General features: G+C 35.5%; 1 protein-coding gene across 6 annotated transcripts; it reads right to left on the bottom strand.

Annotated features, from left to right (window-relative positions):
• Positions 1-165: 165 nt before the first annotated feature.
• Positions 166-25,308, bottom strand: PRMT9 (protein arginine methyltransferase 9). Of its 6 annotated transcripts, XM_088132779.1 has the most exons (14): positions 25,230-25,273; positions 23,742-23,932; positions 20,850-21,062; positions 20,515-20,663; positions 18,861-19,097; positions 18,089-18,256; positions 17,358-17,460; positions 17,045-17,151; positions 15,450-15,642; positions 13,156-13,339; positions 6,906-7,599; positions 5,914-6,067; positions 5,097-5,219; positions 166-989 (listed from the first exon to the last, which is right to left on the bottom strand). In XM_088132779.1, exons 3-14 carry the CDS (start codon positions 21,033-21,035, stop codon positions 774-776), a joined length of 2,514 nt encoding a protein of 837 aa, XP_087988905.1. In that variant the 5' UTR covers positions 21,036-21,062; positions 23,742-23,932; positions 25,230-25,273; the 3' UTR covers positions 166-773. The 6 variants fall into 6 exon arrangements, with proteins under 6 accessions (XP_087988905.1, XP_007426477.1, XP_025021319.1 ...); XM_007426415.4 differs by lacking the exon at positions 23,742-23,932 and having other exon boundaries at positions 25,230-25,308; XM_025165551.2 differs by lacking the exons at positions 23,742-23,932; positions 25,230-25,273 and adding an exon at positions 24,973-25,200.
• Between the last annotated feature and the right edge of the window lie 50 nt (positions 25,309-25,358).

Here is a 25,358-nt window from a genome sequence, read left to right as displayed (position 1 = left end):
TAAAAGTTTGTTTAGAAGTAATTTGAGACTCGAATGGCTCTGTTACTTTGAGTACTTCTGCAGATGGTGCTGGCATGTAGAATCATATTTTAAGCAGGAAATGTTAAACAGGAGATTGACAAAAATATGCTAATAAAAGAAATGGCTACTGGATGAGGTACAAAATGATTATATACTTTGCTCTTTATTTTGTATTCTGTATTATAAAATATAGTTGAACAAGAACATGCCTTTTTTCCTATCTGAAACCAATTATTACAAACATTTACTGATTCTCTCAAAATGAAGACTTATAAATAGATAGGCTAGAACCATTTTAACATTATACATCATATTGTGACAAAATATTTTCAGACTCTCTTGTAAAAATAAGCATTACTAATTTCAGGATCTTTAGGAGTAATCTAAAATAATACAGTATTGTTTCCTAGTTAATTCACTATTGTTTTAGTAATCTGCAAAAAAGTAAGAGCAGGTATATTGTAGAATCCACATTTAGGTTTTTTTTACACTTTTTTACTCAGTAATTTTCTACAATGCAAAAATAAAAAAAAAGAGTGGTTCATGTATAGTATATGTTGTCCATAGTCTTTTTACAACTGAGAAATACAATTCCTGCAATATTATAAAATGTCCTATACAGAATTAACTTGTTCTGCAAATTGACCAAGTAGCTTAAAATTAACACATTACCAAGGCTATTATTAACAAAACATAGATATTAAATTTGCAATTTAGACATTAAAAACCAATCAACTGAAGCGCTTTATATCTTATTGTTTTACTACAACACTGATGTTACTTTTATAATGCTGAATACTGAGAACAAGTTTTTCTCCTGCTTGAACCTGAATGGGCTTATCAAGCACAATGGCAGCTTGTTTCCAGTGAGATGATTTGCTTGATGTATCCAAAACAATATCCTCATCCAGATATACATGATACCAAAATGGAATACCAGTCACTTGACCTGATTTACAAACCTCCACCTACAAAATTAAGATGTGTTAAATTACTGTTCAGCAGTCAACTTTTCTTTGATAAAATTAAATGAGCACATTTCTTTAAGGAAAAGCTTTTCAATTTTTCAATAATACATTTGCTGATTTCCGACCTATAATATTTAAGTTGAGTTGAAGATTCCTTCTTTGTACAACAATCCAATGAACATTATGCTGGGCTTTGTCTTCCCCTGGAGGAGTTGCTAAGATTGCTACTATTGTAGTCTCTCTGTACTAAGGGAGGACATGGGCATTGGTGGGAACGATACCATCAAGCAGATGCTGTAACTACAGTTCTTGCTCTAGTTAAAATTGAATCACTGTGATTCAAGTATATAACTGGCATGTGCACAAATGCATGCCATTTTGCCATTTTTATGGTTGGTTACGGATGCTTCTGAGGGAGGAAACATGTATAGGAACTACACAAAATTACCAATAAAAGGAACACCTTTTATTCCAGAAACAAAAACCTCTGCTCAATCAAACAGTTAACTCAGTCATATCCATTAGCAGGGACACTGTTCCTGGGAAATTGTTTAACATCTTGATTTTAATGAGTCACATGGAAAAGTACAGATCAGAGACAAATTTAAAAACACGTAGTTCATATAAACCTGTATCAAAATCTTTAGTGGAAACTAGTGCAAGAGTAAAGCTTGTCTGTATTTTGCACTGAGCCCACTCCATCATGTGTTATTCTAGTTAGTATTTCAGTAAAAGTTCACTGAGCAAGTGAAAAGGGAAAGCTAACAGGAGTTTTCCTGGGGAGTTTAACAGGAGGAAGAGAGAAGGGTGACCAGAGAAGCTCTGTGTTCTGAAGCACTGTGTTCTGAGCTGAGGGCTGAAAGGTTATCTCCTGAATAGTTGCTGATTGCTATTGTATGTATTATGATCTCCCGATTGCATGATTTTTTTGGTTGAGTAAAAAGACTATGAGGAATAAGACAGTGAAGTACCAGTGCAAGCTGACAGGAAAAGCTTGCAGGAGTTTTTATGGGAAGTTTACCCTCAAACCCATTAACTTATAATTGACTAACATTAGATCCTGAGAAAGAAGCACAAAAGAGAAGTAAGAAATTTTCTACTAGTAGTCTTTAAGAAGAAAAATAAAGAGGCAGGAGTCTCCAACTGTGACCTGCAATACTTGCGGGTTGGGTTGTCTTCCTGCCTGAAAACAATCTGGGATGCATTTGCAGCAAATTAAAGTTTGCAGCAATCCTTGATGAAAAAGTGAAAAGATTGGAACACTGAATGTTATCTTTTCAAAGAAACAAAGATATACAACAGAAACGAACAGTGAAAGCAATCTTCCACAAGGTAGAGAGACAGAGGAACAAGCCAAGTAGATGAGAGTAATATCTAGAAGCAAGAAACACTTAAGATACTCTGCAGTGCTGAATACAGAATGTTTTCATGCACCTGAGGATAAAACAGGCTCTGAATGTTCAAGGGGGAAACAGAGGATCTAAGAGCTAACAAAGAAAAGATAGAGCTACTTGGTTCAGTCTTCTCTAACAAGAAAATTATGAAGGAACAGGATTGGACTGTTCCTCCATCTTGGCCTTCACAATTTTCTTGTTAGAGAGGACTGAACCAGATAGTTCTAGCTTTTCTTTGTTAAATATTTTTTATTCTGAATGAGTTTAAATCTCCAGGACCACAGGGATTGCATTCTAGGATACTGCAGAAGTGATTAGATGGAAGTCAATTTTTTTGTGTTCACAAGAAGCCATCTTGTCCTGTGAATATATCTAGACATACTGAGTTATCTGAAGTTCTTATAAAGTTATGTGGCTACATAATTAAGTTAGCAAATTACAAGGACAGGGGCTAGAACTTGAAACTGGTTTGTATACTGATAAGGAAAGCATGAGAATAAAAGAATGTTCAGGATTTGTTGAAGCCTGTAAAAGTTTTAATTGCTGTTCCTTGCTAGCAATTGCTATCCAATAAAAAAACCCTTCTTTACCAAGACACGGAACCAAAGCATAGGTTTGAATTTCTTCCAAGTACTGAAGGAACTAGCTAATGTCTGGATCAGACCTTAATGTCTGGATAGCCCTTATCAGCCCTATTTTTTATTTAAAAAATCTTGGAGAGTTGTGAATTAGCAGATGACTGAAGTGCAAATGTAGTCCTAATCTTTAAAAAGTGAGAAAATGAAGATCCAACAAATTACAAATTGGTCAGGTTGACATCAATACTTGGGAAGTTTCTAGAGAAGATCATAAGGGCATCTTGGAAACAATGTGCTAATTACAAGAAGTTAGCATGGTTCTATCAAGTACAGTCTATTGCCATCTCTTAAAATACAACAACTGATCTCTTCTGCCCATACCTCATCTCTTATCTATAAACAAATCCTTAAAACCTCGCCCTTCAGTCCCAGTCGGCAAAAGTCCACTAAGGGTTACCAGAGATGACAACATGTCTATTTTAACCTTGATCAAAAATTTATATTGCTTCCTTTTACTTTTAACAATCTTAATCTTTGATCCCTTCAAATAATGTCTTAGAACTTGATTTATTTTAATTTTTCCTTTGTCCCTTCTCACAATATTCTTCAAAGCTTTAACAAGCTTCTTTTGTAAATCCAATATAAGAAGATTATCCAGGTTGCTCTTTTGGTTTGTTATTCATATATCTCTTTTAACAGCCAATTTCATTTATATATACAGTGTAGCATCTTTTTCCATATCATTCTCATAGTCTTTCATTTTTAAATGTTTCTAAAATTATTTATACTTATGATGAAGGGGGAAGTCATTTCTTTGTATATTTCTTTACTATATTTTTATTTTTCTTTCCTATTTTCCTATTGTTTTATTTTATGCACTTTATATTTTTTATTTTTATTCTTTTACTTTTTTTAGTTTGTATTAGTTTTTAGCTTTTTAATTGTAATGTTTCCTAAAATTACTATTAAAAAAAACCAGACTATTGCCAGATAAATTTTATCTCATTTTTTAATGAGCTAAATTTCTTGTCAAAGTGCTATATATACAGTATAGCAAAGCATTTGACAACACCTCACGACATACTGATTAGCAAGGTAAGCATGCCAACAACATGGCATGACAATTCACTGGCTATGTAGCTGCTAAATCATCCTCAAGAATGCTCATCTATGAATGCTAACCGCACTGTAGGGGTATCAAGTAAGGTGCGAAAAAGAAAATGCTTACTGAATTTGGTGCGATGAATAATACCCTAGAATACAGAATTCAAACAGAATTCAAAACAATCTTGATAGGTTGGAAAAATGAGGTGAAAGTAACAGAATGAAATTCAGCAGAGACAAACACAAAGTTCTTAAGAAACAAAATTCAAACAGAGAGATACAGGATAAGGGATATCTGGCTTAATAATTCTTGCAAAAAAGATCTTGGCATAATAGGTGACTGCAAACTGAGTATGAGGCAACAAATGCAATTTTAGGCTGTATCAGTAAAAGTATCACTTCCAAATCATAGGAAGTAATCATTTCACACTATTTTACTTAGGTCAAACCCCATCTCAAATACTGTGTCCATACTTTAAGAAGAATTCAGAGAAAACATAACATATTTAGAGAAGGACAATGAAGATTATCAGGGAACTAGAACTAAACCCTATGAATTAATGCAGTTGGCCATGTTTAGCCTTAAGACAATTGAGGGTAACAGTATGGCCAGTTCAATCCAATTACTCAGACAGATGGTAAACTCCACTGGGTATACTCAAACAGAGACTAGATAGCCATCTATCTGGGCTGTTTTAATTTGGATTCCTGCACTGAGCAGGGGGCCGGACTTAATTTAAAAGCCCCTTCCAATTCTATGATTCTAAGATTGATTTTTGTCTGTAAATACAGGCATTTCTCCACAAATCAGAACTGAGCAAGTAAACTGCACAAACTAATAACCTGTATAAATTTTTGGATACCTATCTTGTAGTGTTGGTTCCTGCTTAGAAAATAAAGCAGCTTAAGCTTCACATAAGTACTGTCAATTAAACTAAGCACAGAACATATGCCAGATGCCTGCAAACTTCTATCTGTCAAAAATGAGAGTGTAGTGAACTTGAGCATCAATTTCTATTTTGGGGATTTACCTCAACTTCGGTACTGCTGTTATTCAAGTAAGGATTCATGAGATCCACTCGCATTAGTTCCACCGAGTTGCTTAAAGGTATATATGGGAGTGTGGAGAGATCCAAAAAAATACGGATAGGCACCTGAAACAGAAAGTTTTAAAATTCTGCATACAATAAGATTGTACAACACACTACAGAAAAAACAAACAAACAAAACCTTCCAACTATGTTCCATCCTGACATTTATGTACATTTCTAACCTTAAGAATTTGTGTGGATGAAACTGCAGGTGTTAGACCTATACTAGGTGACTATGTGCCTGTGCCAATATACCATACTGATAGTTGCAAAATAGTTGCAAATCATATTATTTTGTTGACAGAATCCAAGTTACTACAGCCAAAACCGCATCATTAATACTTTATAATTAAAGCCAATCGAGTTCTAATGGCAAGATTTATGGAATGCCAGAAATACATACTGCTAAAAAAAATAAATGGCATTAGTTACCCATAGGAGGAGGTGGCCAGTTTTATTCTGGAAAAAACTATTAAAACCAACCACATTTCCATCAACTTTCTTATTGCTATGCTTAGAGACTCTTTGCATAAGAAGAAATACAAAGATTTTTGATATATACATGCCCATTAGGTCTCCATTATTTTCTTTAATCAATTTTCTTGCTTTTCAATAAGCAGATTTTCAAACTCTGGATAACATATAGGATCACACAGAATTGATGTGTCCATATTTGACTTTAAAAACTTGGCTTTTTTCTGGCATCTCAATATTTGAAGGACTGTCTGACTATATAAAAATGCAATTTATTTCAAACCTTGAACCGGTTGATAAAAGGTGCTATGTTGAAATCAAGTGTGGGATCTGTCCCTTGAACGGCAGACTCGAGTAATAATAAACTGGATTCTACAAGCATTCCATACATTTTCACATGTTGTGGGAATATCTTTCCTCCAGAGTGAAGCAAACACCTAAACATGAACATGTATAGTGAGTCAAATAAACATTTCAACTTTCATTTGTTTAACAATAGTATTAATGTATTAGTTTCTATAATTTTTCATTATGCTACTGAAACAGAAAACTGGTAAAGGTAAGTAGACTTTTTAATGCGTAAAAATGCCAGCTCAGTTGTGATGCTGAAAACAAATTCTCAGATGTTCTTTGTTTATATATTCTGCATTTGACTTCAATTAGTGGACCTCAAGGTTTTAAAAAAAAGTGATTCTGAAATCATGAAGTTTAGGCCAAAATGTTTAAAATATGTATAAGCAAGAAGCATGACTGGGCATTAAAAACCCAATTTTTATTTTGATTCTGATGTGGACATATAATTCTATAACACTGAAAAACATAGTAACAAAGCAAAATCAGAATTTTTAAATTCCTTTGATTAAACAGTATCATCTACTGGGACTTAGGGAGTGTTCCTTCTTTGCTGCAGCACCTGTCCTTTGGAAAAGCTTCCCTCTAGAGATTTGTGTGGCTCCCACTCTAATGATGTTCAAAAAGGTGTTGAAAACCTGGCTATTCTCCCAGGCATTGACACACGATGGGTGTTAAGCCCCTGCAGGGATTTTGTTATGACTTTTTCTAGATGACTAAGTTCTTTGTTCTTTTAATATTATTTCTTGCTTTTAAATCTGTAAGCTGAGCATAGTGTGATGGACTTGGGCGGTCTCTAAATTGTAAAATTTAATTAAATATGGACCTATTGGTAAATAAGTGTATTTTTAATAAATTTCAAATTATATTTGCCATGTAACTGAGTGGTGCAATACAATCCAAGAAACTTGTTTCTTACATTACCTAGATATTGCGGCCTTTTCCATCACATCCTGCTGAATTAAACCAGAAGTTTCTATGACATCCAGAATTATAATACTCCATAATTTATCAGACTTAGGTCTCTGTAGTACCTTGTTTTCATCTTGGAGATGGCTAAGCCAAAACTCTAATGTTTCTTTGGGAAACTGGTTGACTTCTGAAATCAAATTGAGTGCTACTTGGTGTTGATCTTTTTCAACTGAGCTGTATGCTTTAACTGCTCCAAATTTACCTGCAATTACTGGCAAAATTGAAAAGCCTTCTGATACATCCAATACATACAGAGGATCAAGAGTTACAGAATTTTTGCTCTGGTTCTTTTCAAGTTCATGATGGCAGCCATCCACATCCATTGAATATGACTGTTCATGGTGGCTTAATGATGACAACACTTTTCCTATTGCAATTTTAAAGCATTCATGATACTGCAGATTATTCAGTAAAGCAATTTCAGTGGATTCCAGCATACATTCTTGCCATACATTTTCCAATGTGCTTGCTGTCTGAAGGCTGGCTAGAGCACTGCAGAGTTCAGCTTCACTGTTCTTCTCCCTCAAGTTTCCTTCAACATCCATTCCATATCCGGAAGTCATAACAGAAATTCTTTGGATCCTTAGGTAGCAGTCCTGGCAGCATATTTCCATTGCAATGCAATCTCCAGATTTCACAGAATGATCTGTAAACCATAAAAGGATGACAAATGAAATACATACTATTTATTCAAGTTTCTTTTATAAAATATGCAATATGTAAAGAGTTGTTTTGTACATGCTGGAGAATATAATTCATCTGTAAACTTTAATAATGTTCAACAACATGTGCCAAGCAGCTTTCAATGAACAGATCCACACATTGCACTATGCAATGTTTTATTTTAGCCATTGCTTGTATATATATACAAAATATTGAGCTACAAAGTATGATTTAAAAACAATAATGTAATAAGCAATGATCCAGCAAACTATATAATTTCCTGTGATGTTTAAACTCAGACAGTGTTGTAAACAAAAAGGCGTAGTTGAATCCAGATATCGCAAGTTAATATTTGTGTAAAAATTGCTCCGAAATGGCATTTTAATGAAGCAATTTACAATGATAAAAGTAAGGAAAGGTAAGAAATGGGATAAGAGAGGCAAATAAACCGGTACTCTAGTTAGCTATGTAGCCCCACTCATCTTATAAAATGTGGAATTTGCATCTCAGTCTTTTTATCCAGGATAACCATCAAATTCCCACAATCTAGTTTCAACTTAATCCCTCATTAAGAAACATAGAAAGGCATAAAGGGACATTATATCTATTAAATAATCCATAGTAAAAAGCTACTGCGGTTACTGGAGATTAATGGCTGTAGCTGCTTCAAGGAATGGGTCCTTAAAGTGCCTTACTTGAATGACTGCACACACATACTATTAGAAATTAACAACATATTCTTAAGCATGTTTTCTTGGGTTTACTCCTAAATATGTTTACTCTGAGATCTGGGTGGCTCCCACCTTACTGACATTTCGGAGGGCCTTGAAGACCTGGCTATTTGCCCAGGATTTTGGCTAGGATGGGTGAAGGAATTGGTGTGTGCTTTGTTGCTTCCCGGGTTTTGCCATCTTTGTTTTTTGGGTTTATTCTTTTATTGCTGCATTGTTTTTATTGTTTTATACTCTTCATGATTCATGTGAACCACCAGAGTTGTTGGGAGTCGGGCAGTGTAAAAATGGAATACTTAACATTTTTTTTTTGCTAGACTAAAAGCCACAAATAATTAAAACTTTAGTTACACATGAAAACAGCAGATTATAAAGTTACAACTACCAAGTTGAATTAAGTTTCATTTTTCTTAATTGTTCTCTGTTTTTAATTTACCTCTCAGTTGTTCCAAATTCTTTATTGCTATCTCGAGTCCTAATGAAGCATGGCATTATGATTGCTTTTACTGAACTCATTCTAAATCTATAAATTTAGCTACTTTATTAAATCAAGAAATGACACAAATCTATTTCTATAAAAGCAACAAAACCTACACTCATTACCATTCATAAAATCTTGCACTGATCTAATTAACATGTGTGGTGTGATTAAGGGGAAAAAACAATAAAATTTAATTTAAGTCATAGGAAGTGAACTGTACTTTATAAATTATAGTTCAGCTGTCTCATATGTAATCAATCTCTGAAGTTTCTTTTTCAAGGACTTGAAGGACCATCTTAAGAATGTTCAGTTTTATTATAGCCATTTCTATGTCAGATTTTTGTTATTTGCATAAAAACTATGGAATGTAATGAATCATTCTTCCAAAAGCAATGTTTGTTAAGTCGGCACATGTCCAATGGCATACAGGAAAAATGATATTTTTGTGTTGATGCATCAATTAATGTCATACTAGAATATTTGAATCATAAATGGCAAAAAATGTTCTCCAAATCACCATACATGCAGGCAGGATAGGCCCAAACAAAGAACTGACTCTACTCTCTAACCCAATGTGTGGTTGAATAGCTCTATAATACTGTTAGGTAAATTTTGTGACAGTCAGTTCTCACATGAACATTAAAGAACAAATTTGTTGCTGAACCAGATGGAATACAAGCCCACTCAAAATAGGGGGCCAAGTAGTCTGTTAGGTAGGGTAGGAAAAAAACTTAAGCGCAGGAAACTTTGGCAGTATAATTAGGGCTAGTCATGATCAGTGTTGAAATTCTTTTAGTTACGGCTTCCTAATTTTCTTCAATATGTATTCTCATTTCTTGGATTTTCTTGCATGGTTCAGTTTTGAAATGTGACAAGTTTAGTATTTCCTACCGTGGTCAGTGGAGTTGTTCATTACTTTTTTCTTTTTCTTTAGAAAAGAAAATTGTGTATTATAGGTTAAGCTCTGTTAATTATATGGAGTGCATCTGGGGAGAGAAATGAATATTCCAGCTGCACATGCAAGGCCTCTCAATGATTGGCCCAGTCAAGGATCCAAGGCTGAAGCTAGGTTTAGTCTTACCTATCCCCTAACTCTCTGGGAGAAGATTTATTCTCTTTTACACAGAAGGCATAATCTTCTCTTTGAAGTTTCAGTCCTTTGAAGTTAGATAACGCCTTCAAAACAAAATAAAAGAAGAATAACAGTAACAGGTATAGAGTCCAGATTATTTAAATTACCAGCAGGCATTATAGCTGGCAAATTCTATCTGAAGCAGCAGCCTTGATAGACCAGGCAAGACCACTCACTTTAATATTAATTGTTGCTTAGTGGGAAACATACTGTCTCCAGCAAGCTGGTAGTGTCTCTTTAAAGGGAGGCTTTTGGAAGAAACTTCATAGATTCAATCCCACTGTTTGCTAGCTCCAGACAATGCAAGACAGCTCAACATTTTCTGGCCTTTCCTTTTCCTCCAACATTTCTGTTCCTTTGGTGTTGGGGGAAAAAAACCAAAAGAAAAAACATATCTTTTCACAAGAGAATAAAGCCTTGTTGGACTCTCTCTTTCCTCTTCTACTGTTTCATAACCCCACTCTCAGCAGTTGACCAGGTCTTGACCTGCTCTTGACCTGTTGAGACTTCTATGTACTTGTCAAAATATTCCAAATAGGCCCGTACTTCTGTCCACCATACTGAAATTTACTTTTAAAATTTTCTATAAAGAATGGGGATCACATATTTAGAATCTGGCATAATTCCCATGATCTGTGCAGCACAATGGCTTTTCATTTTTCATTTCTTAAATGATATCCTGTTGTTTGGTTACAAAAATGAAAGAGATAGTATTTGGTTAAGCTCCGCTGTATTAATTTAGGACAATATGTGTGTGAATACCAAAAATGCCAAAGGTAAGTACCAATGAATAAACAAAAAGAAACCATCTTCAAAATACCTTATCTTAATTTTATAAAATATGCCCACTGTATTTTGGGTCTGCCCACACTTTTCAAGAGCTCAAATACAGTGGGGCAAAAAAGTATTAGTCAGCCACCAATTGTGCAAGTTCTCCCACTTAAAAAGATGAGACAGGCCTGTAATTTTCATCATAGGTATACCTCAACTATGAGAGACAAAATGGAGGAAAAAATCCAGAAAATCACATTGTCTGATTTTTAAAGAATTTATTTGCAAATCATGGTGGAAAATAAGTATTTGGTCAATATCAAAAGTTCATTTCAATACTTTGTTATATATCCTTTGTTGGCAATGACAGAGGTCAAACGTTTTCTGTAAGTCTTCACAAGGTTTTCACACACTGTTGCTGGTATTTTGGCCCATTCCTCCATGCAGATCTCCTCTAGAGCAGTGATGTTTTGGGGCTGTTGCTGGGCAACACGGACTTTCAACTGGGTTCCTTTCCATGGGGTTGAGATCTGGAGACTGGCTAGGCCACTCCAGGACCTTGAAATGCTTCTTATGAAGCCACTCCTTCGTTGCCCGGGCGGTGTGTTTGGGATCATTCTCATGCTGAAAGACCCAGCCACATTTCATCTTCAATGCCCTTGCTGATGGAAGGAGGTGTTCACTCAAAATCTCACGATACATGGCCCCATTCATTCTTTCCTTTACACAGATCAGTCGTCCTGGTCCCTTTGCAGAAAAACAGCCCCAAAGCATGGTGTTTCCACCCCCATGCTTCACAGTAGGTATGGTGTTCTTTGGATGCAACTCAGCATTCTCTCTCCTCCAAACACGACAAGTTGAGTTTAGACCAAAACGTTCTACTTTGGTTTCATCTGACCATATGACATTCTCCCAATCCTCTTCTGGATCATCCAAATGCTCTCTAGCAAACTTCAGACAGGCCCGGACATGTACTGGCTTAAGCAGGGGGACACATCTGGCACTGCAGGATTTGAGTCCCTGGCGGCATAGTGTGTTATTGATGGTAGCCTTTGTTACTTTGGTCCCAGCTCTCTGCAGGTCATTCACTAGGTCCCCCCATGTGGTTCTGGGATTTTTGCTCACCATTCTTGTGATCATTTTGACCCCACAGGGTGAGATCTTGCATGGAGCCCCAGATCAAGGGAGATTATCAGTGGTCTTGTATGTCTTCTATTTTCTAATTATTGCTCCTACAGTTGATTTCTTCACACCAAGCTGCTTGCCTATTGCAGATTCAGTCTTCCCAGCCTGGTGCAGGTCTACAATTTTGGTTTCTGGTGTCCTTCAACAGCTCTTTGGTCTTGGCCATAGTGGAGTTTGGAGTATGACTGTTTGAGGTTGTGGACAGGTGTCTTTTATACTGATAACAAGGTCAAACAGGTGCCATTACTACAGGTAACGGGTGGAGGACAGAGGAGCCTCTTAAAGAAGTAGTTACAGGTCTGTGAGAGCCAGACATCTTGCTTGTTTGTAGGTGACCAAATACTTATTTTCCACCATGATTTGCAAATAAATTCTTTAAAAATCAGACAATGTGATTTTCTGGATTTCTTTTCTCATGTTGTCTCTCATAGTTGAGGTATACCTATGATGAAAATTACAGGCCTCTCTCATCTTTTTAAGTGGGAGAACTTGCACAATTGGTGGCTGACTAAATACTTTTTTGCCCCACTGTATGCAAAGACAAGTATATATCAACTGTTTTAGGGAGGTGGAGTCCTTTAAAACATGGCACTTCTGAAAACATTCTAGACCAATTAATTCAATTTTAAAGACTGTAAGCAGCTATGATTATGGTAATTATCTCTATATTTCCTTTTAATTTCTACAATTTGTTCCTTCTCCAAATATGTGCTATATCTTAACTGTGTGCATATGTGTGGCACAGACACAGATATACACCATTGTCCCAAAGCTTACACCATATTTATTTATTTGACTGATTTGATATCGCTTACTTCCAAATGATGCTGGTCTGGTCACAATACACCAAAACAATATAAAAATAGTATAACAAAGTCAAACAAGCAACAGAACCAGACTCAAACAAAGAAGAAGAAAAAGAAGAGCAAAATGGTGAACCTGGCAAACCCCAAAACAACCCACCAACAACTATTATCCAACAAATGGGGTACCAACCACCCAAGCCCAAGGCCTGGGAGAATAGCCAGGTCTTTATGGCTCTTTGGAATGCCAACAGGATAGGAGCTATTTGGATCTCAGAGGGAACTTCCTTCTATTTTTATAAGTTCATGTAATCAAATGACACTTCTTTTATCTACAGATCTGTACTTTTATATGATTAATTTTATTTTTTCCTCAAATTTAAATAACCAAAAAAGAGAAAATAGAGTTTTGATTTTAATAAAATGAAAGACATACCAAGGAGGCCTTGTACAGGATAGACTGCTTGTTCCCAACAGGTGTCCACATTTGGACTTGTAGAAAGAATATGTTCATCATCAAGATGTAGTGTAAACCAGACTACAATAGCATCTAGTATTCCTTCTTTAATAATGGGTATCTTAATTTTGGATGGCTTACTAGTTGACAAACTTTTTAGCTCCTGGTCAAGTATAAAAGAAAAACATGATGGTAAATTACAGTTAATTGTTAATCACTTTCCACTCCGAAAACATAATTTAGTAAATATTTTTCTCTAAAACAGCTGAAATATAGAACTTAATTTATTACCAAAAATTAGATAAACAGTAATAGATTATGTAATATCTGTAATGAAATAATTTTAAAAGAATTAAAACTCATTTTAGTTCACTTTTCTTAAAATTTTGCAGTAGATATGTTGTCATAACTTTTATTAGAACACAATCCAGTTTTTTTCCCATGGAGTGCACGTCCATATCCAAAGACCAGCTACATAATAGCCCCTAACCAACCTTGGCTGGTTTGGAAAAGTTAATCAGGGTTGAACTTGCTTAAGATTATTAAGAAATACCAGAGCTGTAAGTTAGATTGGTAAGTCATGAGAGTATTCCCAAAGAAGGTGGTAGCCAAATATTTCTATATTGTTGCCAAAAAACTCCATGGATATGTCCATGATCAGGAAATGTTACGTTTATTTATTGCCAGAATATCATAACCAGATAAGTGTCTACAAACAAAACACATATACTGAATCTGGGAATCATGCCCAGCCTGACAACTGTGCTACTTTTGCTGGATTAAAGATGTTGCAACTGACTGAAGAAAGCTGCAATAAACTATGTGACAATAATATGATTACTGAGGCATGCAATAACACCTGGGTTCCCAAGCATAATTTGTGTATGCTAAGATTTGGCTGTCTTTAACTGGGGTGTTGAAAAAAAAAACTGTAATAGGATTGTAGTTATAGATGTTGAAATATTTCCTATAGGATCTGCTGAAAGCAAAGAGAGAAAGAGAGAGAAAGTGTGTTTGTGTGTGTTTAGTTTCAACTGCAGGTTACGGTTACATTATACACAGTGTTTTACACTGAAAGGAACCAACAGAAAGTCTAGGTGCAATGGCTGATTTACCTATTTCTAGCTTGTTCATTTATTTATTTCTAAAACATTATCCTTTCATGATTTTATGCAAACTAAATTCAACATGCAATTTTGGAAAAATAAAAATCAAACACCTAGTATTAAAAATTTAGCAATCTAGACAGAACATATTATGAACCATTGCATTATAGCTTTTAGGCAAGTTCAGCCGAGTGTTCTGCTTTATTAATCCAATTATTAATCTTAGATGTCAGGTAAGGTGTAGGGAGAGTTACTGAGGCAACTCATTATCATTCTCATTCAAACATATTACTTAAAACCATTAACTGTATATAAGGGTTGCATATCAAGATTTTGCCTTTAAGGCTAATAAATAAGGACGGTGCTTATTCTAGAGAAAACATTCATCCTCTTCTAAGGCCTATTATTGGCTTACAGTCTATCTGCAATGATTATAGTTACTTTACGTAGATTTTTTCTCCAAAGAATGAAAATAAATTAATTGGTGGAGCTGTTTGAGCTATATTGTTTGTAGTCTTTTAATGTGTTTTATAGTTTTTAAGTGTGTTTATGCTTATTTGTGAGCCGCCTAGAGTCACTGATAGTAAGATGGGTGGCATATACATTTTATTTATAAATAAATAAATAAATTCCAAATTCTTCTCTCTCTCTAATACATAATGACCTGTACAAATCTTCTTCCACCTTATTTTTCAAGTGGTTCTGCCTCCCCATTTTCCTGTTCCCAAGTTATGTTGTTCATTAATCTTAAATTTTTATTCTACAGTTGAAATTCTGCCTTAAATATAAAAACTGACTCCAATAAGTACTTCTTTTGTTTGAGCAATAACAACAGTTCCATTCACACATATTCATGTCAAGGAGGTAACAGTGTTGTCTGCACAGAAAAAAAACTATTGTAGTGGGTGACAAATAGTTTGTACAAGATTTGGACAGCCAATTGGGTGAAGGACAATAAAATTTCAGCTGTTAGGCATGCATCTAAAACATCCACACAATGTTAGTAATAAATACTTAATATGGAAAATATGCTCTCATTCAACATGGCAACATTTGGATAAATGTTAAAATATTGTATGGAATAAAGGTATTATGCTAATGGAGTTCTTTTTCAATTCTATAGTAACAATTGGTAATTATTAGTTTTTTCTCATGCCAGTAAATTACCTGCAAATTATTAAAATTGACTGCCAAAACTTGAAAAGTTTCTGTAAGAGCTTTATAAGCACCAGGTACTCTGCTGAGTTTTTCAGTAGTATAAGGTTCAAGGGTTTCACTGGAGTTTAGAGAAGCGTAAGTTGGACTGCAAAACTTCAATGTTTCTGGCAAATGGACACCAGCAATTTCTTTTACATCCACTCTGAAAAAAGGAACTGATAAAAATTAGAGTTGACAAGACAAATTCAAGCACACTCCCTTTTCATTATAAATAATTTATTTTTCAATTAGGTATAGTATTTTGCATATTAAAAAGTCTCATTTGGAAGTTTTGATAGCTGAAAAGCAGGAGGTTAGTACTACTGTTTGAACTTTCAGAGAAGATAATTTTTAGGGTAAGGATGAAATGTTATCTCTTCTCCTGAAGCCTGTTGTACGTTGAAGAAATCTGATTTAGGCTAGCTTTACTTAAATATAGTTGGGGGTGGGGTGGCTTCTGGAAAATGGGGAAAAAAAGGGAAAATATCCTTTCCCATTTTATTTCTACTGAAACCTCCCTGTATAGCATAGGATGAAATTTCAATCTCATGTCCAAATCTAATAATCATTTGTAAGAGTATACTCAACTGGGGTTTAAGCAGACCATTTTTCTTAGTCTTCTATTTCCCATCCATTGTTTTCAAGTAATGTAATTTATGATTCATACCTCTTAATATCTTGTAAATCACTGACATTCAGTATGTTCTTAAAGTTTTGAAAAATTTATACATCATAAACCTTAGAGTTTGAGCACTCACACAGAAGTCAGACATCAAGCAATAAGGAAAACTGTAATCAGCTTCTGAGATGCTCCTCTATAGTAACTATAGTAGAGCCTATGTTTTAAAGAAGAGGCCCTTCTGATCTAGCTCCCTCACCTGTCTTTTCAGCAGCAGACTGTATTTTTATCTTTGCTTTTATATAATATTTTAATGCATGTGTATATTTATTTATTTGTTAGTTAGATTTACAACCTGCCTTTCATTCAGAAGCCAAGGCAGTGTATAGAATGTCCCATACTATTGTCCCTGACTCCAACAAACCTGGGAGGTGGGCTGGGCTAGAGAGAGTGGCTGGCCCAACTCATCAGTGAGCTTCTGTGACTGAGGCTGGACTAGAACTTAGGTCTCACTGCTTTTAGTCTAACATTATAACCACTACACCACGTTTGCACATATACACAGAAACATATATTACCTGATTTGGGAGAATTTATTATTTACAGTGATTTATTTAGTGTATAACATATGCAAAGAAACTTTGCTAATGAATGGATAAAAAATATAGATTGTACGTATCAGCCTAGAACATACATAAATTGCCCTACAATGTGGAAATGAGGGAATTGTGTTTTATGAATGTCAGTACAGTATAAAGTTATTATCAGCATTTATATATACATAGCGATATTTCACCATGCTTACTAACATGCTTTTAAAGTTGTTCACTATGAAGTTAGTGAAAAAAGTACAGAGACAAAAATATTTTATTTAAAAGTAAAACACTTTCTGTTTCTTGTCTAAAGTTGAAACAAATTTTTCCACATACAACAGTAACAAATATACCTATGATGTCTGCGTATCTCTTTGCACTCCACTGCTATGCCCCACATAGTAGCTCCTGCTGGAATAACTTTACCATAGTTTTTAGAATCACCTTTGCCATCATTAGGCTGCAAAACAAACATAGATTAAAAACTATACAACAACACTTCATTTACTGTTCATGTATACTTATATTTTAGCTGATGGACTGCAAAAATGTCTGCAGCTTTTCATACTAACAATTTTTTTGAAGAAACATAAGCTTTCATGAACTTTACAATACAAAAATAACATATCTTTTCCTATCAAGCCTTAGATACTAAGAGATACTTACCTCTGGCGGTAAAAGTAAGTGTTCCCAAGCATGGATCAAGCTTTCTACAATTCCCTCACCAAATAATCCAGCATCTACTGTTTCAGTGATAACAAGGGAAACTCTATTAAATATAAAAATATGGTTATAACAAGAAACCTTTAAAAATTATAAAGCTTAAATCTAGTAACTTGACATTAACAGTCCTTTCTTAGGCAAACTAGTTGTGATCATCTCCCAAGTGAGCTTCTTGGATAAAATAGTGTTCTTTCTTACACACTTGCTCTAAAAACTACTTCTTAGTATTTTAATATAAAGTATCAAAACTGTTTAATAGAAGATGTTTGGAATTGGAGGCAAGGAGAAGACACTGTCACTGGTATCTTTTTTATTTTGGATTTTATGTAACGATTTTGTTTAAATTGCAATGCTCTACCCACTTAATTTGAATCAGTGGGTGATTCATTAGATCAGTGGACTAAGTGACTGTGAATTCATTAGACCAGGTTTCTGAATGAATATGCTTCAGCTGCATGGCACAATGCTATTACATTGTTTCAACATAAAGTCAGTAAAAGACTGCAATGTAAAAGTCCATTTCAGGAGAAGCATAAATGTAAAGAGTAACATTTTATAAAACACAAGGATTTAGGTTGCTATTTTGGAGACTATGAGTAACATTATTCATAACTTCTTCAATGAATAGCGTATTAATTTAATTCAAGATATTACAATAAAATATAAGATATAACCTTTCAGGAATGTGCTCTGGAACTTCTATATCAAGGGATTTCATGTGAAGAAGTTTGATTTCTTCATCCAAATTGTTTGCAGCCAGCACTTCACAAGCCAATTCATACATAGTCTTCGACAACTCACAAGCATAGACAGAAGATGCTCCAGCCTTTTTAGCAAACATACTGAAAAAGCAGAAGACATTCTGTAGAAATTCTAATAAATTTTTGTTTGACAAAATGGTAATAATTTAACTTTAAATGTAATTTCTGTATTAAAATATTTGATATTTATTCTTAAAAGTCCTCTGGCATAATAGGTGGGCAGAAACATAAAGTTCAGGTAATAAGAAATAATATAATTAATTCCTTAAACTTTTAAAACAAGAAAAAAGCTAGTTGTATCAAACCCCATTTTAAACCCAAAATAAACAAGAGCGGTGAGCCGTCAGTTTTGTTTAGTGGTTGTCTCCCCAACTTTATCTGCTATGGAGATAGAACCTCAAATGTCAGGATAGCTAAAAAACTGTAAGGGAACAATGGCTGTTCAATCCTGCTACAAAGGTTATAGGGCTAAAATAGTGGAAGACTATCAGCATTTATTTGAAAGTATGTTAATGAATTCATGGTACTTATTCCAAGATACTAGGCACAAGATTAAAAGCACCTTGAGTGCAATCTGGCAACATTTTATTGAAACTGGGATACTGAAATGTTTGTCACTAACACTCAGTAATTATTACTTTGTAAATAAACATGACAATATTAATCTCATGAAGTTTCAACAAACCTAAGAATTCCTGTTCCTGTTCCAATATCAAGTACACTTCTATATCCTGAATGGACTGCTTTCTGGATTGCTTTTTGATACAACAAATTTCTATTGGAGTCATTAAGCATGATGAAATGCCATCGTTCTACCACCCAGTTGGCAACCCGATAAAAGTTCTCCTTTGCATCAGGAAAGTCAGGGTTTAGCTTCACAGCTTTATGAAAATACGCGGCTGCTTCGTCTCTAAAGCCCATCCTGACAGAAAAAAAATTACATAACCAATAAAAACATAAAAGTTTAAATTAATTTTTGGAACAACAGAATGTTGACAAAAATCTACATTTGTAGTATGAAAACACATAGCAGTTTAAATTATAGAAAAATGTAGATGTAGAAAAATGTTCTGGTTTACCATTGGAAATGAACAAACAACACCTAGCTGTGTAAATAAGTCTTGGAATAAGTGTTTACAGGTAGTCCTCATCTAATGACTGCCCTGTTTAGCAACTGTTTGAAGTTACGAGAGTGCTGAAAAAGTAACTTTATGACCAGTCCTTGCACTTATGACTGTCACAGCATCCCCAAAGTTACATGATTGACATTTGGGTGCTTCACAATCGGCAAGCATTTACAACTGTCACAACATCATGTGGTCACACGATTGCCATTTTCATGGTTCATAGCTGGTTTCCAACAAGTAGAGTCAGTGGAGAAGTAAGCAGTAAAATCCAAATTGTGGTCATATGATGTTTTGCTTAATGACCTGTGGTGACTTGTTTAACAGCAGAAGTGACATTGTAAGTCTGTCGCTGTCATGTGATATCTCACTTAACTGTGTCGCTTAGCGATGAGTTGTCAGTCTAAAATGTGATTGTTAAGTGAGGACTACCTGTACTATAAATTATGTCAGTATAGCTGAATAAAAATAAAAGTTTTGTTCTTGTGAAAGCATGAGTTGATAAAAAAACTACTGAGATACACAGTTGCCCATTTCCATTGTGGAAAGTAGCCTTGGAAAAACAGAATATTCCTATGCACAGAATGATCATGAGAATGAATCTTAAGACTAAACATAAAATATAATGAGTGCTAAACAGCAGCCCAGAAATTATACTATAATTAAAGATATATTTGCATTTAAAGTTTGCTCTAATGCAGTGATGGCGAACCTTTTGGACTCGGTGTGTCAAAAATTTAGAAAATGCCTAACTTGACTCTGCTGGCATGTCACACACACACAGCCCAAGCAAAGAAGAAACAATTCTTAACATATTCATTTATTTAAAAAAAAAATACCGTCCAATCATGTGTGGTGCTATGTATTACATAAGAAATGTCAAATAATTACAAAAATGAAATATGAGTAAATCAAACTCAGTTTCTTTGGTAACGCAAACAGGGAGAATAGTTGTTCTTGGGTGTTGGTGAATGCTGGCATGTCAGGTTCGCCATCACTACTCTTATGAGTCTGAACTAAAGAACAGAAGAGAAGCTGTCAGGCTCATATGGTTTCACAAAAAGAAGAATTAAAACACAAGTAAACATGCATTTAGAATGCATATTCAGTTAATAACTGTGCAATATATTTAACTGAAGACCCTGACTCAGAAGCTTTATGAATCTTTGCTAAAATACTTAAACAAAATACACCTAATTAAGGATAACTTCACACCTGAAAAGATGTTCCCCCATACTGTTACATATGACTTCATCATTAGGATATAATTCCAGGGCATGCTCATAGCAATCAAATAGATCTTGAATTCGTGCAAGAGAATCCAGTTCTTCTGCCCATTTAAAAAGGGTATATTGAAATGTTTCCTGAAAAAAAGGAAAAGTTATTCATAAATTTAGAGAATTATTTATTATGCAAATATATTTCCAATAAGTAAATAAGTAAATTAATAAATAAATTACACAGAATGGCCAGTGTAGTATTTTAAGTATGCACATGGGGCACATATATTTATTTAGGAGAGGGAAAAAAATGAACAGAGAATTTCTCACCTTGACATCATTTTTAAACTCAGGAGCTATGTTTAATACCAAGAGATAGTGAGCATATGCAGTTCCAAAATCCTGATCCTCCAGACAATGCTGAGCACTTTGCAAGGATCTGGAGACTAATTCACGCCGGCCAGCTTCTTGACTAACTTTATGTCTATGCCGAGATCTGCTTTTAGAGTTAGGCATTTTTAATTAAAAGTAACTCCAGTTCTCCTGCAAAGACAAAACTAACGTTTATTCTATGATTATGACCAAATTCTATTATTTTATTGACATTAACATTAACATAACAAACATAAAGTATTTTAAAATATTCACTATTTTGCATTATTCTTGTTCTCATTGCAGTTATTCATAAAAAGGATCTATAGGTTACTTTGCACTATTTTGAATACTAGTTTCATTCTGGTTCCCAACAACAGGAGTGCAGATGAGTCAGAATATAGCATAATTCTTGCTTTTGTGAATGCAATAATGCACTCTAGAAGTCAAACCTGGAAACCTATATTTTTTTTTCTAAAGATAGCTGATTGGTACATAATCATACATAAGTAAATGAGAAAGATACATATTATCTTATTTAGCCTGGCTAGCAGTATTGAATGAAAATAATCCAACAACTGATCTGTAGGTGACATATTCCAGCACAGGTAGTGCTCCGGTTATGACAGCAATTGGGACTGGAATTGCCATTACTAAGCGACGCAGTCATAAAGTGTGATGTCACATGACCACATTGAGTAGTGACAATCCTGGTTGCCATTGTAACCCCAAAATGCGTGGGTCATTAAGTAGGAAGCAGCAGGAATCCCAGGTAAGGAGCATGGAGGTGTCATGGGGGACTGCCGTTAGGGGGTGGGGGAGGTCCTGGACAGCCCAGTGCAGGCTGTGCATGAGCGAAGGGAGGCCAGAGGAAGCAGGGTGCAGTGCCGGTGAGCAAAAGGAAGCCAAGGAAGCAGGGTGCTGCACTGTGAGAGCAGAGGGAAGCCGGGGGACTTACTGGAGCAACTTCCGACCTTCTCTGCCAGCTTTCCACAAGCTTGACTTTGCTTGTGGAAAGCTGAAAGGGAAGGTCACAAATGGCAATCACATGACCACAGGGTGCTGCAACCATCATAAGTGCAAGCTGGTTGCCAAATGCCCAAATCATGATCATGTGACTGCACGTGGTATGGTATGCCAGCTGGAACTTCGAGGACCAGTGGTAAGTACCACTCATTCAGCGCTGTTGCAACTTTGAAGGGTCACTGAACAAGTGGTTGGTAAGTGGGACTAGCTGTAGTGAAATTTACATATAGCTAGAATTTTAATTTGAGTCCATATTCCATATCCTTTCATAGTGAGCTTTTCTACTTAAAATGTTATTAGCTAAGGAAATTACTTCTACACCCTCACAACCATGAATAGCTGGAATACACAGTGCCCACCATTTTGACAAAATGAATTCAAAGAACAGAAGTAATGAAATCACTAAAATATGTTCAACGAATTTTATGAATTTCTGAAAAGTACCCAAGATTGGCCAAAGAAATGAAAATTAAATTAAGTGATTAGGGTAAATCCAGTTAGATACACAGTAGAGAAAGGAATATATTCAATTCAAACAACTATGTGCTTATTTGTTTAAAATATGTATAATGCCCCAACAAAGTTAGAAAGAAAGAAAGAAAGAAAGAAAGAAAGAAAGAAAGAAAGAAAGAAAGAAAGGATTAAATAAATATTTAATCAATCAATTTATATAGCTGCCCATTCAGCACACGACTCAGGACAGCATACATCATCAAATAACAATAAATTCCATTAAGGTGGAATACAAAATTATACAGGTACATTGTTGCAAAAGTGTTGCAATAATACTCAGTGGTATAATCATCATAATCAGGGGCATTTCGAAGAACCTTAAAGACCTGGCTCTCCACCCAGGCCTTTAGTGAGAATGACTGATTTTTGTATGTTGTTGTTGTTGTTCTTAAACATTTCTAACAAATGTAAACCATCCAGAGTCGCTGGGAGTCGGGTGACATATAAATGTAGTAAATTATTACTATTATTGCAGTATTATTATTATTATTATTATTATTAAATTGTGACCAGACATGAATGGGTTGTGACCTGCTCAGATGTATTTGCACAGGCATTAATTACATTTGGACAAGCATTAATTACACTATCCCAAATGTGGAACATACCAGAAGAATAAGTAGAATTAAACTGCCTGCTCCAACTTGTCATCCAAGGAAGTTCCAAAGCATGATTTGGCTAAAATGGATTCATGTGTCAGAATGTCTCAACTCCTCATACAGGAGTTATTTATTGCAGCCACAACTGCAGCTGAACCTCCATCTACTGCAGGCAATGTTGAATATAGCTCACAAAAGAATGTTTCATCATATCTCAGTCATCCTGGGCCCATGAATATGTAATATAATGTTGTTATAATAGGTTCAGTTTTTTAAACTAGACTTAATGCCTTTGAGTAAGCCTAGTTATCCTATTTGCAATCAGCCTGTTCACTCTGTACTTTTCACCCTCTTTATTCTTTCCTTCATCTTTGATTTTTAGTTTCTGAGCTAGCACGGAAAATATATCTACAATTCCTCTCCTCTAATTATGCAACCCATACAGGAGTGGTGTACTATGTCTTCCAGCAAAAGTTAAGAAATGCCCCTGGAGCCATTCAAGTCTACATTTAATAATTCTTCCCATGTCCCTGCCATGTTAGTTACAAATTAGATTGCCTTTTGCAAAAATTCCTTGGAAACTGAAAGCATTGACACCACTTCTTCCAGCTGGTGGTGACTAAAGCACTGCATAAGACTTAAATGATTTGTAATCTGATTCTAATAATTCTGTACTGGGTGACATCAATAACAGGATGATACAAATGTTTACCTAGAAGCTGAAGATATTACTGCCATATCTTGCTCATCCTCCTCTTTGGGAACTTCTCTAAACCTAGCAGGTTTTCAACATAACTCTTTTCCTCAGTCTACTTCTGTAACTTTTGAGAACAAAATGTTCAGGATTCAGGCATGCAGGATCTACTTTGTTTTTCACTAGAACTTGAGGTTCGCAGCTGGAGGCTGGTACGAAAGACATACACTTGAAGCAAATAGTTCTACAACAGATTTGTTTTGTGTACAATATCAGACATTAATCTATCAATCAACGTTACTTCAAACATTCATACTTTCAACAATTCAATTTAGACTGGCTATTTTTATTAAAAATCTGGAAGGTTCAATGACCTTTGATTCCTGTTAGTAGGCATCATGTTCTCAAACCTAATAGCATGTCACACAGAAATGCTCCTGTATTCTCTATACAGGTTACCTGGTACCAAGTGAATTCAGATTTGGTTCTGTAAAGACCACTTGGTGTAGACTACTTATCCTATGCTCTGGACATTTTGGAAATGGAAGTATCAAGCAACAAAGGAGACAGATGTTAAAGTTGTTAGTCTAGGACTTGGGAGACCAAATTCAAGTCCGTCCCATGGAAACTCACTGGGTGACTCTGGCCATTCAGTCTTTTTCATTACAATCTCTCCCACAGCAGGTTCCTGTCGTGAAAAAGATTATTGGAATCCCATGTATCAATGTTTCTTAAAGTGTGGTCCTAGGATTCCTTGAAATCAAAATTATTCGCTAGCCTATGTTGAAAAATAATACAATATTAAAATCCCATCAAACAATTGTGATTAGTGGTAGAGGCAGAAAATGGGTCAATTTTAATTTTTAATACAGTAAACATCGATAAATATAACCCATACGAATAAAAGCTCTTTTGGGATCCTCACATTTAATTTTTAAATACCAATGAAATAACATGTAAACTTTCTGTGTTTGTGAGTTTAACAGAAGAACTACTTCTGTGCCTGGCATTTTCAATTTCCCTTGTGACAAAGATGCCACCTAACTCGAGAGCAGCTATTATAATTTGGTAATCCTTTATAATCGCCAGGCTTGATTCAGGCCTTCACACACCAATCGCCCTCCTACCCCTTGCAAAACAAATGACATGGAACCGTAACCTTTTTAAAACTTCCTTTTACTGTACTTGACAGCTCAAGGCGAAAAGGAAGCGGACCGAGATCATGGCGCGTCTCCGGCTTCTCACTTACAAAACTACGCCACCAGGAATACCCTCTGTCGTGCTATCTACACACGTGCTTATGGCAGCTGGGATAACGTTTCGAGTCCCCCGCACTCGCCAGAGCTTAATCTGACAAGGGGGGGGGCAGGTTCTGGAAGGAGAAGGAGCCCAGGGAGAGCAGGAAACGGGACGCAGTCACTGACTCCCGCACGCACGCTTTCCTACTCCACCTCGACGTCTTCTCTCGTCGCTGCCACTCTGAGGAAAGACGAAAGCGGAGCTTACCGAGCACGACCGCAGCTGAGGAGGAGCTGGCGGAGGCCACGCTGAGGCAGGAGGTAGACCGGGATGAGGGGAAGGGGCGGTGCCACGTAGTGCGTGGCCTCGCGGCGCTTGTCGTCATCTCTGCCCCCT

The sequence above is a fragment of the Python bivittatus genome, unplaced genomic scaffold, assembly GCF_059951505.1.
Source record: "Python bivittatus isolate LINGU-HERP-01145 unplaced genomic scaffold, Pbiv_v1 ctg000070_np1212, whole genome shotgun sequence".
Lineage (NCBI taxonomy): Eukaryota > Metazoa > Chordata > Lepidosauria > Squamata > Pythonidae > Python > Python bivittatus.
Note: the sequence above shows the minus strand (reverse complement) of the source record. Positions and strands in the feature narration are given on the sequence as shown.